Source organism: Heterodontus francisci, chromosome 26 (assembly GCF_036365525.1).
Source record: "Heterodontus francisci isolate sHetFra1 chromosome 26, sHetFra1.hap1, whole genome shotgun sequence".
NCBI lineage: Eukaryota > Metazoa > Chordata > Chondrichthyes > Heterodontiformes > Heterodontidae > Heterodontus > Heterodontus francisci.
In genome coordinates this window covers 68,221,289-68,235,874 of record NC_090396.1, presented here as the reverse complement: position 1 = coordinate 68,235,874, position 14,586 = coordinate 68,221,289, and the positions used below count along the sequence as shown (strand labels likewise).

At 42.7% G+C, this 14,586-nt stretch overlaps 1 protein-coding gene across 2 annotated transcripts in view; it reads right to left on the bottom strand.

Annotated features, from left to right (window-relative positions):
* The window catches only part of helz (helicase with zinc finger), a 308,260-nt gene that overhangs the window by 36,001 nt on the left and 257,673 nt on the right, over positions 1–14,586 (bottom strand). For both annotated transcript variants that reach the window (XM_068058498.1, XM_068058499.1), the window contains exons 27-29: positions 14,050–14,548; positions 11,214–11,442; positions 6,016–6,523 (exon numbers count right to left, since the gene is read on the bottom strand). In XM_068058498.1, coding sequence (XP_067914599.1) covers positions 6,016–6,523; positions 11,214–11,442; positions 14,050–14,548 — 1,236 coding nt within the window. The remainder of the gene's footprint in view (positions 1–6,015; positions 6,524–11,213; positions 11,443–14,049; positions 14,549–14,586) is intronic.

Below are 14,586 nucleotides of genomic sequence, written 5' to 3'. Positions count from 1 at the left end.
CTTTGCATCATCTACATCAGATGATTATCAGCCTAACAAATGACTGGGGAAAAACAGAAAGACTGGAAACCCTCAGGTCAGGCAGCATCTGTGGAGAGTTACCCTTTCAGGTCAATGATTTTGCATCTGAGTGTTTCCAGGACTTTGTTTAGGTTTCAGATTTCAACATCTGCATCTAACACTTTACTCTGCTGTGTAATGTCAATATTGCAATGTCACTGTTAGCAGCGGTGGTGGCGGTGGACCTGGGTAGAGACAGAACGCAGTGACTGAGGAGTTAAAGCGGGGCGTGAGAAATCCAGCGAAATCACCACCAACAAAAGAAACATCTGCAAAGCAGCTACAGTGACAACACAAGCAGGAAGCAGCCTATTGGTGAGCAGCTGCTAAGTGTTTCTAGTTAATAGACTAGAAAGTAAAGGCATGGCAGAGCACCTCAACCCTATGGAATGCATATCTTGTGTGCCATGTGGGAAATCCTGGACGCTTCTCCTGGCCTGGATGACCACATTTTCAGCAAGTGTCACCAGCTAGAGCAGCTCAAACTCTGGATTTTGGAGCTTGAGCAGTGGCTGGAGTCACTACGATGCATCTGTGAGGGTGAGAGTTTTGTGGATAGCACGTTTCTGGAGATGGTCACCCCGCAGCTTAAAAATGTGCAAACACAGATGGAATGGGTGATCGCCAGAAGGACAAGGAGGACCAGGCAGGCAGGGCAGGGATCCCCCGAGTGCATCTCAATCTCTAACCAGTATTCAGTTCTGAATATGGGCGAGAGTGATGGTTTCTCTGGGTACTGCAGACAGAGCCAAGTCCACAGCGCCATGGGTGCTTCAGCTGCACAGGGTGGGGAGAAGGGAGAGGAAGAACAGCAGAAGATCAATAGTGATCAGGGATTCTATACTGAGGGGAACAGATGTAACTACAGGATGGTAGATTGCCTGCCTGGTGCCAGGGTCAAGGATGTCACCTAGCAGCTGCAGGACATTCTGGGGGTGTTGTGGGGGAGAGGGAAACGGCCAGAGGTTGTGGTCCCTATTGGCACCAATGACTTAGGTAGAAAGAGGAATAAGGTGCTGCCGGCAGAGTTTAGGGAGCTAGGAGAGAGATTGAAAAGCAGGAACTCAAAGGTAGTCATCTCCAGATTACTCCCAGTGCCACGTGCAAGTGAGGACAGCAACAGGAAGATACAGCTGATGAATATATGGCTGGAGAGATGGTGCAGGAGAAAGGGCTTTAGATTCCTGAGGCATTGGGACCACTTCTGGGGAGATGGGACCTGTATAAGCCAAACGGGTTACATCTCAACAGGCTCAGGACCACTATCTTTGCCAGGGTTTTGCTGGTGGGGAGGGTTTAAACTAGCTTGGCAGGGGAATGAGAACCTGAGAGTAGATTCAGAAAGGAGAGGAGAAAAGTTGGAAATGGAAGGCAGAAAATTAGTAGGTGTGTTTGGAAGACAGAAGAAACAAAGGCTAGAAAATAGACAACAAGGGAGTTTGGGTAGTGCTAAATAATATATATTTCAATGCAGGTATGCAGATGAGCTGAGAGCACAGATTGACATGTGGGAGTATGATATCATAGCTATGACTGAGACATGATTGAAAGGAGGACAGGAATGGCAGCTCAACATTCCTGGTTACAGGGTTTTCAGACAAGACAGAGAGGGGGATAAAAAAGAGGAGGGGATGGGGTTGCAATATTGATTAAAGAAACAATTATAGCTGTGAGGAGGCCATATGGGTTGAACTGAAGAACAAAAAGGAACAATCATCCCAGACAGTCAGAGGGAGATAGACCAGATATTTAGGCAAATCTCGGAGAAGTGTAAACTCAATAGGGCAGTAATAATAGTGGGGAATTTCAACTATCCAAATATTAACAGGGGTAGAATTAGTGTGAAAGGCACAGAGGGAGCAGAATTCTTCAAGTGCATTCAAGAGAACTTGTTTAACCAGCATGTAACAAGAGAGGGAGCAGTTCTGGACTTAGTGTTAGGGAATGAAGCTGGGCAGGTGGAAGTGGTATCAGCTGGGGTGCACTTTGGTGGAAGTGATCATAATTCAGTTAGATTTAGGGTACATATGGAGAAGGAAAAAGATAGACCAGGAATAAAAGTTCTCAATTGAGGAAAAGCTAATTTTGCTATGTTGAAATGTGATTTGGCTAAAGTGGACTGAAAACAGCCAGATCAGTGGGAGGGGTTCAAGGAAGCAATAGTGAGGGTTTAGAGGAAGTATGTTCCTTTAAAAGAAAAAAGGTGGGACGAACAAACCCAAAGCCCCCTGGATGTCAAGGAGCTTAAAGGAGAGAATCAAGAAAAAAAGGGAAACTTACGACAGATACCGAGAACTGAAAACCTAGAGGAGTACAAAAAGTGCACGGGCGAAATTAAAAAGGAAATTAGGAGAGCAAAGAGAGGGCATAAAAATATTGGCAAGTAAAATCAAGGAAAACCCAAAGATTTTGAATAAATACATAAAGAGCACTGCATATTAAGGACCATTAGGGTAACCTGTAAGTGGAGACGGAGGATGTGGGCATGGTACTTAATGAATACTTTGCATCTGCTTCCACAAAAGAGAGGGATGATACAGACATTGCAATCAGGGAGGATGACTGTGAAATCTTAGATGAAATTAACATAGTGAGAGAGGAAGTATTAAGGAGTTTAACATCTTTGAAAGTGGATAAATCCTCAGACTAGGATGAAATGTATCCTAGGCTGTTAAGAGAAGCAACAGAATAAATAGCAGAGCCTCTGACCATCATTTTCCAATCCTCTCTGGCTACAGGCGTGGTGCCAGAGGACTGGAGGAGAGCTAATGTTGCACCATTGTTTAGAAAGGGACAAACTGAGTAATTACAGGCCAGTCAGCCTAACCTCAGTGGTGGGAAATTATTGGGAAAAAAGTCCTGAGGGGCAGGATAAATCTTCATTTAGAATGACCTGGATTAATGAACGACAGTCAGCATGGATTTATTCAGGGAAGGTCGAGTCTAACTAACATGATTGAATTTTATAAGGAGATAAGGAGGAAGGTCAATGAGGGTAGTGCATTTGATGTAGTCTGTATGGATTTTAGCAAGGCTTTTGTTAAGGTACCACATAGTCATGCAAGTAAAAGCCCATGGGATCCAAGGCAAAGTGGCAAGTTGGATCCAAAATTGTCTCTGGAAGCAAAGGGTAATGGTTGATGAGAGTTTTTGTGACTAGAAGGATGTTTCCAGTGCCATTCTGTAGGGCTCAGTACTAGGTCCCTTGTTTTTGTGATATTTAGCAATGATTTGGACTTGAATGCAGGGGCTATGATTAAAAAGTTTTCAGATGATACAAAAATTGGTTGTGTGGCTGATAATGAAGAAGAAAGCTGTAGACTGCAGGAAGATATCAATGGACTAGTCAGGTGGGCAGAACAGTGGCAAATGGAGTTCAATGCAGAGAAGTGTGAGGTAATGCACTTGGGGACGGTTAACAAGGCAAGGGAATACACAAAAACTGCAAGGTGACTGAGAAATGCAGAGGAACAGAGGGATCTTGGAGTGCATATCCACAGATCCCTGAAGGTGGCTGGCCAGGTAGATAAGATGGTCAAAAAGGCATACATGCCTTTATTAGCTGAGGCACAGAATATACATACTGAAACTGTATAGGCCACAGCTGGAGTACGGCATGCAGTTCTGGTCACGGCACTATAGGAAAGATGTGACTTGCACCAGAGAGGGTAACGAGGAGGATAACGAGGAGGTTGCCTGGAGTGGAGAATTTTAGGTATGAGGAAAGATCGGATAGGCTAGGGTTTTTTCCTTTGGATTAGAGGAGGCTGAGGGGAGACCTAATTGAAGTGTATAAAATGTTGAGGGGTGTAGATAGAGTGGCTAGGAAGGCCCTATCCCCCTTCATTCAGGGGTCCATAACCAGGGGGCATAGAATTAGGATTAGAGGTAGAAGGTTTCGAGGGGATTAGAGGGGAAATTCTTTCATCCAGAGGGTGGTGGGAATCTGGAATTCACTGCCTGAAAGAGTGGTAGAGGCAGAAACCCTCATAACATTTAAAAAGTACTTGGATATGCACATGAAGTGCTGTAACCTACAAAGCTATGGACCAAGACCTGGAAGAGAGATTAGGTCGGATGGCTACTTGTCAGCCGAAAGGATGAATGACCTTTTGTGCTGTAAATTTCTATGATTCTTTTCTACAGGTTAAATGAAGTGATGATGGATCATACCACAACAATCTTGCATGTTCTCTAGTCCCCAAATACTGCTATCGGCATTTCTTTAAACTGTTTGCTCAAACTGCTTTGGTAAATCACGACAGCCAAAGTGGGATAACAGACATCACACTGGATGTGGCACTGCGCAACTCCCCACCCCCTCAGGACTTTGTCCAACTTGCAATGCCTGAAGAAATGGACAACTCTGGTACACTCACCAGGTTTTGCAAAAGGGAGCTTTCATATGTAAAAGGATCAAAAGAGCCCTATTATTATAAATCATTACTTCACATTTAGCTAATCTGAACAATATTAGCTCCAATGGGTGAAATACTTATCTCCCAGTTAAAGATATTTAAATCTGGTGGAACGAATGGCCTCCTTCTGTGCCGTAATGACTCTCTGATCCTAGCTTACAAGTACCAAATATTTATTACAAGGAGAAGGAAAAGGGATGGGAGCAGGGGTGAGAAGAAACACTAAATTCTGTACAAAGTACTCCATCATCTCACTTTACCCATTAGTCATATATGGTTAATTGAGAACCCAAAAGTAAATAATTGCATTTCTGATTAGTAAATAAAATGGATGAATCACAGACACCATCACTGGGCATTTGATCTCAATACTTGTAGCATACGTTTGTTGGTAAAATGTTAAGTGTGTAAGTGTTTTTTAATAATTCAAAGTGCTTTACTACCTTGGGTACTGCATGGTGGTAGTAAATATGCACGAGGTACATTTACCTGTGTTAGGTGTAAGGTGTTTTCTACTAAAATTACCACACGAGACTCAAACACTGCTGATGTACGAACACCTCTGGCTAATCAGCAATTTCCATTGTACAACACTGCTTTCAGGAAAGTAAAATACCACAATGCTTCATCTATTAGAAGACAGCACTTTTAATGGAGAACCACCTGTTCACGTCCCACTCTGGCGATGAAGGCAGCCTGTGTGTATCCTGGACTAACTCCAGTGATTTCAAAGGGAACTAGTGCTTCAGGCTGAAGCTGGCCAAGATAGGAAAATCACCACCACTGCTTTGGGTTTCTGCATTATTTTCTTCGCATGAGAGAAAGATGGAAGATACTTTGTATAGGAGGCACCCTCTCAGCTTTTCCCCTTTCTTTCAACAATGATCTACATGTACAGGCAATCCCGTTTTCAATTACTTTGACACAATTTCAGTTGGATACACAGGCAAGCAAGTTATTGTCATTTTTGTTTATATTTTAGAGAAAATGATAAGATGTGGAACATAGAAAAACTGCTGATACTCAGTTGTATGAAAATGGCATCAATATCAATCGCAGCTGCCACCAGTGCAGGGAGGGTATCATTAATTACACCTCAGTATTCCTAAGAGTCTAAAAGGATAGGCATGAGATAACTAGAATACTTGATTATCCACAGGCATGATTAGAAATGCACATGAAATGCTTGGAAGGGCTCAATTACCACTGAAGGCTGAGCTGCTGTGAATTTAAGAGCGAAGTGCCTTGTGCTAGGCGCATAAGCTAGAGATGACAGGAATGTAAAATATACACAACTTTCAAATACCTGATCGCCCCAAATGTGAGACTCTGTAAAAAGGCAATACTTTATAACCGGTTTGTGAAAACCATCCCGAGGTAGTACAATGAAAATTTATAATACTTGAGAAGGATCAGTCAAGAGGACATTACATGAATGATGCTCGAATGCAGACTTACTAATGGTACTGGAGATGGGAAAGACAAATGCTTGTATCACTGGAGATTGGATTATGTGCTATTACAAAAGGATCCTTACCTTTTCTATGCTGTGAAGCGAAGAAACAGATACTGTTCGAGAAGAGATTGGGTGAAATGAGTCCTCTCTACTGTTATGTTGGTGCTGTAGAGACATTATGGGATGTGGTTCTGCTCTGTGAGGCAACTGTGAAACACCATACGGCATACTTTGCCCCAGCAGGTGGTTCTGTTGCATGCCAGGAAGCGTCCATGAGCCCTCGGGCTGCAGGTACTTTGAAGAAGGTGGTGGCGTGTGTCCTGAAGGTATTGGGTATGCAGGATTATACATTGGTTGCTGAGGCAGCTGCTGGAAGCCAGAGTTGTTGATGGGTTCAAGGGAAGGATTACTGTCATTCAAACTGGGATACTGGCTGTTGTGATTTGCGTTAGCTGTGGGAAGATGTACAGGGGGATTTCTGGTCTGAATCTGTCTGTATTGTAACAATCGGGACTGCAGGGGCATCTCGTTCAGTTCTTTATTTTCCGTCTGATCTGAAGGTGGTGTTTCTCTCAACAAACCTGGAAATCTGAAGGGAAAGAATCCGAATTATCATCTCGATAACTATCTCTTTTATCGTTAACCTTTAATTGCTGCTGGTTAACTTTGTTTTTAAATGATTTTAGTTGTAAAATACAACAGCATTAATTGCCAAGTATCAGTTTAATTTCTTACAATCTTCATCCGATATCCACACACAAGCACTTCCAGCAGGGATCACTGCATAGTAATCAGGAATGAGAACCTCAGTCGAATTTCCCTTCCAAGGGGGTGCAGAGCAGAACAGTAATGTCTACTGCCACCATGGTTGAGATCAGCTAACTCAGCACAGAACAGGGATTGAATCTGGGACCTTTCTGAACTGTCTGATTCAGCTACTCACCAGATAAGCTTGCTGAACCACTGGGAGGTGTGAAAGGGAGAGAGGGGTGACAATGATTTGTCATACAGACCCACACCTGCCAAGAATGAGGCATATTAATTTCACCACATGGACATTAAATTCCAAATTGTTGCGGGGAAGAAGGAAAGACCTGTTACAAGGACTGCCAGACCTTGGCTGGAAAAAAGACATATTAACAGACAGTGTTTGGAAGGACAAAGCAGCCATTCCCTGACATTCAACCCCCAATGGACTTTTGATCACCAGGCATTGAAGGTGGGGGAGCTCGCAATCCAGGTTGACTGCTATGATGGCCTAATACACAAATGGCCATGGTCACACCAGCTAGTCACATGACTAACCGGCTGGGCAACCTGAGTGTTTTGAATTTATACAAACAGTTTGGGGAGAAAGCAGTTTGCTCCTGGACTGAAGATCTCTCTCCTGTCTGCTCCCATCTCTTTCTCACAAGCCTCTGAATCCACTGAAGACACATGAACCCCAAGATAGAAAAGTTTCCTACAGCGAACAAAGTTTAAGAAGAATACTGGGCCCCAACGAAAAGCAAGATCTACCTACAATCAAGGTCTCTACAGTGAGCTCGAAGAACCGCAAGAACAACTCTTCTGATATTGCCTCAAATGGTTCCACTTTATTTTTCTTCTGCTCTTTTCTGTCTCTTGCATGTGTATTGCGTACGCATGCTAGTGTGGGGCGCGGCATGTATCCGTAGGCATTAAACGAATTAGAGTTTAAGTTTAATAAATTCAACTTTTCTTCTTTAAACCCAAGAAAGCCTGTTTGTGCTGGTTTCTTTGCCTTATAATTGGAAAGCGGTGAACAAGGATTCACCAAGGGGGAGCTAAAAACACGGTGTGTTTAAAATTAAATCCTGTTACAGTAAGACCAGGCGGGCATGTAAGGGAAAGAGAGGTGACAATGATTTAAATATTCTGAAACCAGAAAGAAAAGAGGAATTGGCAACCTGATCTGCATTCGATTTAGAGCTTGCACACAATTCAAAAATTTTATTTTCTCTCACTTTCGGCTTCCCTTCCTCAGCCAAGTAAAGGACTATGCCAATGCTTTTGTGACTAACTCCTAGCACATCCAGAGTGGTCAGCCCTCATTCCCGCCCCTTCCTCCAAACCCAATCTTTGAACAACAATTCCATGATTGAAAAGGCAGACCAAAGATATCCATTTCAATGAGACATTTCTCTCGGCGTGTTCCACACTTAGTACGCAAGACAATCACATAAATCTACTCTATCTTAACTTCTACTTTCAAGAGAAACCAGGATAAAGTAAAGCAGTCTTGTTGCGTAAACAACTGAAAAAGTAAACAATTAAATACAGAATTTTTTTTAATATACAATCTTCTGCCTCAAATCCACTTTCCCACCCACTCCCCACATTCCTTGATTTCCTGAGACACCAAAAATCTGTCTTTCTCAGTCTTAAATATACTCAATGACGGAGCAACCAGAACCCTCTGAGGTAGAGAATTCCAAAGATTCACAAACCTTTGAGGGAAGACATTTCTCTCATCTCAGTCCTAAATGATCATCCCCTTATCCTGAGGCTGTTCCCCCATGTTTTAGGATTCCCCAGCCAGGGGAAACAACCCTCTCAGGGTCTGCTCTGTCAAATCCCTTTAGAATCTTGTAAGTTTCAATAAGATCACCACTCATTCTTCTAAACTCGAGAGTGTATAGGGGCAATTTACTCAGCATCATAGGACAACCTTCGCATCTCAGGGACCAATCTAGTGAACATTTGCTGTATCGCCTCCAATGCAAGTATATATTTCGTTAGATATGGAGACCAAAACTGCACACAGTATTCTAGGTGTGGTCTCATCAAAGCCCTGTTCAATTGTAGAAAGACTTCCTTATTCTTATACTCCAATCCGCTTGCAATAAAGGCCAACGTGCCATTTGCCTTCCTAACTGCTTGCTGCACCTGCATGCTAACTTTGTGTTCCTTGTACGAGCACAACCAAGTCTCCCTGAAAACCAACATTTACAAGTTTCATGCCTTTTAAAAAATATTCTGCTTTTCTGTTCTTACTACCAAAGTGGGAAACTGTGAGGTTGCTCACATTATACTCCATCTGCCACCTTTTTGCCGACATCTCTTTGCAGTCTCTGTGTCCTTCTCACAGCTTACCACCTAGCTTTGTATCATCAGCAAACTTAAATACATTACTTCCGTTTTTTTCATCTAAGTCATTAATACAAATTGTAAATAGCTGAGGCTCCAGCACTGATGCTTGCAGCACTCCACTAGTGACAGCCTGCCAACTTGAAAATGCCCCGCTTGTTCCTACTCTCGGCTTCCTGTCTGTTAACCAATCCTTTATCCATGCTAATATATTACCCACAACTCCATGTGCCCTTAACTTCCATATTGGCCTTTTGCTTGGCACCTATTCTAATGCCTTTTGGAAATCCAAGTATACGACATTTACTGGTTCCCCATTATCTACCCTCCAAGTTACATGCTCTAATAAATTTATCAAACACTATTTCCCTTTCGTAAAGCCACACTGACTTTGTCTGATCATACTATGATTTTCGAAGTGCATTGTTGAGACTTCCTCAATACTAGATTCCAGCATTTTCCCAACGACTGATGTCAGGCTAACTGGCCTGTAGTTCCCTGTTTTCTTGCTCCCTCCTTTAGAGTCATAGAGTCGTACAGCATAAAAACAGGCCCTTCGGCCCACCGCGTCCATGCTGACCATAATGCCTATCTATACTAATCCCACCTGCCTGCATTAATTCCATATCCCTCTATGCCTTGCTCATTCAAATACCTGTCCAGATGCCACTTAAATGTCACTACTGTTCCTGCCTCCTCCACCTCCTCAGGCAGCTCATTCCAGATATCCACTATTCTTTGCGTGAAAAATTTACCCCTTTGATCCCCTTTAAACCTCCTCCCTCTCACCTTAAATCTACGCCCTCTAGTTTTAGTCACCCCTACCGTGGGAAACAGACTCTGGCTATCTACCCTATCTATGCCTCTCATAATTTTATATACCTCTATCATGTCCCCTCTCAGCCTCCTTTGCCCCAGGGAAAACAGACCCAGCCTAACCAATCTCTCTTTATAACTCAAGCCCTCCAAACCAGGCAACATCCTTGTGAATCTTTTCTGCACCCTCTCTAGCTTAATCACATCTTTCCTGTAGTGCGGCGACCAGAACTGCACACAGTACTCCAAATGCGGCGTAACCAACGTTATGTACAACTGTAACATGACGTCCCAACTCTTGTACTCAATGCCTCGGCCGATGAAGGCAAGCATGCCGTACGCCTTCTTCACCACCCTGTCTACCTTTGTTGCCACTTTCAGGGAACTATGTACTTGCACCCCAAGGTCTCTCTGCTCAAGAACACTCCCCAGGGCCCTGCCATTCACTGTATATGTCCTGCCCTGGTTTAACTTCCCAAAATGCATCACTTCACACTTGTCTGCATTAAATTCCATTTACCAATCCCTTGTCCACTTTCCCAGTTGATCTATATCCCGTTGTAACCTTAGACAATCTTCTTCACTGTCCACTATACCACCAATTTTGGTGTCATCTGCAAACTTACTAATCATGCCCCTTACATTCACATCCAAGTCATTAATATATATGACAAACAACAGAGGGCTTAGCACTGATCCCTGCGGCACACCACTGGTCACCGGCGTCCAATCTGAAAAACAACCCTCCACTACCATCCTCTGCCTCCTATCACCAAGCCAATTTTGCATCCAATTCTTGGATACAAATTTTTATCCTTTCTTGAATAGTGGCGTTACATTTGCTAACTTCCAATCCACTGGGATCGTTCTAGAACCTAGGGAATTTTGGAAAATCCTAACTAGCACATCCACTATCTCTGCAGCTACTTCTTTTAGAAACCCAGGATGTAGGCCATCAGGTCCTGGGGATTTGTTGGCTTTTAGTCCCTTAAGTTTCTCCAATACTTTTTCCCTATTGATATTAATTACCTTAAGTTCATCACACTAATTAGCTATTGGTTACTCTCTATTTCTGGTATTTAAGACACAAAATATTTGTTCAATGTTTCTGCCATTTTCTCATTCCCCACGATAATTTCTCCTGTCTCTGCCTCTGAAGGACCAACATTTATTTTAGCCACTCTCCTTTTTATATACTTGCAAAAAAAAATCTCTTACAATCTGTTTTTAAATTCACCCTGGAGATCCTGTCGACAGGAAGCTTCTTCAGCATTAACACTAAAGTAGAAGTTTCTTATATGGTTCAACAGTACCAAACTTCTAAATGCTTTGACGCATTGCAGTTAAGACATTACCTTTGATATGTCGGCCCATTTTCCTCTTCAGGATTATTGCCGTGCTTCCATTGCCCTTTGAGAGCATGCTGTGAATACCTGACTTGTTGCTGGGATGGGTGAGCGAGCTGCTGTAGTTGGTGAGGATATGATGGACTCCCTGTATTGACATAGTCCTGATGTTCATTCCACTGGTGAATTCTTGGATGCTGTCTCATGAGTTCTTCAGCTGTGTTCGTGTGTAATGAATCTACAAGCGAAACCAAGTATTGAAAGAAACTGAGATCAAAGTGCCATCTTTGCTGACTAGAAGCTACTGAAATCTTTCAAATATTGATGACTATTGAAATAGACAATTAAATTGGTGACAAAACAATTACTACACCAAGAAATTCTGTAATACAAACACAGCATTAAACATCCTAAAAGCTATGGTCTCTCAGATTTCAACTGAACTCCCAAAGCCAGGCTCAGAAACTCCCTCCAGACAAATCCTGAATAAATGAAAAACTTGTATTAATATAAAGTCCTCAGGACATCAGGGTGTTTCAAATTTAATTCACTGCTTTTTGAACTTAATAGCGAAATTAGGCAAATGTGGCAGCAAGATCCCATGAATATCAAATGAAAAGAATGGCTAATCTCTTTTTGGTGGTGTTGGTCGAGTCAGAATTGTTGGTCAGGACACTGGGAGAACTCCTTGCTCTCCTGAGTAGTGCCAAGGGATTTTTTAAGGTCTGCCAAAGCAGTCAGGCAGGGCCTTGGCTTAGTGTCTCATCCAAAAAGTGCAATGCAGCACTCCCTTAATAATTCACTGAAGTGTCAGCCTAGATTACATGCTCAAGTCTTGGAGTGGTGTTGGAACAATTAAGGTCATTACACATACTCGAATGGTTAAGTTAGCAATTTTTACAACACATCTTTTAAAGAAGTACTGATGGACAGAATGCATTTCTTAAGCCATGACACCAATCAGCAACAGTCATCAGCAGACTCTAGTTATTCAGAGGCACATACAGGATGTAGATGATTTTTTGAAAGTACTTCCATGCCAGATTTTGGGTATACCAACAATGGACTAATACAGCATAGATGAACAGAGAGTAAACTCTTACACCTGTGAAACTACAGGATTGGTTTTTTAACAGCTCAAGTTAAATATGTTTATCGTTACCAGATTAACATTCATCTTGGTTCCAAAAGTACAAGTGTGCTAACCTTCAATTTGAAACTCCAGGTTCCAAACTTCTGTTTGACACACAGAACGCTCCTCAGAAATCTAGTTCCCAGCATGAACTCCTCTGATAATTTTCACATACTAATGGTGTATTTCTTTGTCACGTAGGAGGAAAAAGATGATTTGCGACTTTACATTCTCATCACTGGGCTAAGGTTCATACAGCCCAGGGAGTGAGAAACTATTGAATAGTCTGTTAAGGCAGGGCTAGTGCCTACAACAGAACATATGGCAGCCTGCATCTTAAGAGCCAAAGAGGCATTTGTGAAAATGGCTTCTTTATGCAAGTCTGGGAACCTTTAAAAGCAATGCTTTAGGTACAGATGGCATAAAAATTGTATTAAAGAATTTAGTGAGGGAAACTACGATTTCCTTCAGAGATTTTTTGAAGGCCTTTTGTCACAAAATCATATCATCATACACTGAAACTGCAAAGAAGTCCACAAGTTGTGCTTTAGGTTTCCCCTCACCCTCCAGTTCCAATTAAAAATCAGCCCATCTTACATTGAAACCTATAGATCCCTTATGCATTAAATACAGCAGCTATAGGTGCAGTTAACTGGTGCTGAAAAGCTACTGCTGCTTTCGCCAAAGCCATAAGATGGTTGCTTCTCAGTAGATAGAAGACATTTGAAGTGAAATTTATTTTTGGCTGCATAGGTAGAATGATACAAACTTAGGGAAGGAAAAGAAAGCTATGCACTTATAGAGCACCTTTCATGACCTCAGAATGTCCTGAAGCGCTTAATAGCAAATGAAGTATTTTTTGAAATGCAGTCATTGTTGTAACGCAGGAAACGTGGTAGCCAATTTGCGAGCAAGCTCTCACAAGCAGCAATGTGATAATGACCAGATTGTTTTTTGTGATAATAAAAACAGCAAGTGCTGGAAATACACAGCAGGTCTGGCAGCATCTGTGGAGAAAGAAAGAGAGTGACTGTTTCAGGTCTGTAACTTTTCATCAGAACTCTGCTTCTTTCTCCACAGATGATGCCAGACCTGCTGTGTATTTCCAGCACTTACTGCTTTTATTTCAGATTTCCAACAGTTGCAGTATTTTGCTTTTTTGTGATGTTGATTGAGGGATAAATATTGGCCAGAGCACTGGGGATAACTCTCCATGGACCACCTGAGAGGGCACACAGGGCCTCGGTTTAACATGGCAGGTGAAAGACAGCACCTCCAACAGTGCAGCACTCCCTCCCTACTACACTAAAGTGTCAGCATTGACTGTTGTGCTCAAGTTCTGGAGTAGGACTTGAACCCACAACCTTCTGACTCAGAGACAACAGTGGCACCCACTAAGCCACAGCAGGCACTAAAGGAAATAAATGGTGCACAAGTATGTAGAACACAAAGCAGAGTCAGCTGAGGCTGGAGATCCTTTAAAGCTTCCTCAATTCTCAACATTTTACACTGGCCAATTCATGAGCAGGCTCAGTTTCAAGCCCCCAAGCCTGAAAATTACAAAAACACACAAGGTGAATCAATTCCCCTGGAACATTTTACCCATCAGTTTGTGCAGTGCACACAAAAGTTTTTAAGACAAGATGAATGCTGTTACAAGTTTTAACCTCTTTGCTGCAAATTCACCCACAACCCCCACAAAATATTGCTTACCTAAAATTTCCCCCATCCCGGGTCCTGAGGTATTGTCTTCGATGAAATCGAATGGGCGAGTATGGGGGGTATTGAAGTGTGGAACTGACCTCAGTGGGTTTAGTCCTTCCAGACCAGAAAGAGGCTGATCCAGACACACATTGTCGCTGTTCGGGGAATGCTGAGATGGGTGAGAATGGGAAGTAGGAAAATAAGTTTGGTTAGGAGCTTGTGGAAAAGCAGGAGAGAGCTGCGATGGCTGTTGTTGTGGCAATTGGTTGTGTTGCTGTGGCAGTTGATGTTGCTGTACTGGATACGGCTGCCTAGGTAATGGGGGCTGATGAGGGAACTGTCGATTAGAAGGGTGATGGTAAGGTGCAGGTGGTGGATGCGAAGAACCGAGATGGAAATTTAGCTGCCTTTGACTGAGATTGTCCTTTCGGTGAAATCTAGAAATGGGATAGCCTAAATTGGAGTGTGATTCAGGGCTTCTGTTCTGTACCAGCAATTCAGGGTCCGCCTAATTAAGAGCAAAGAACACCAGTTACAATCCAGGAA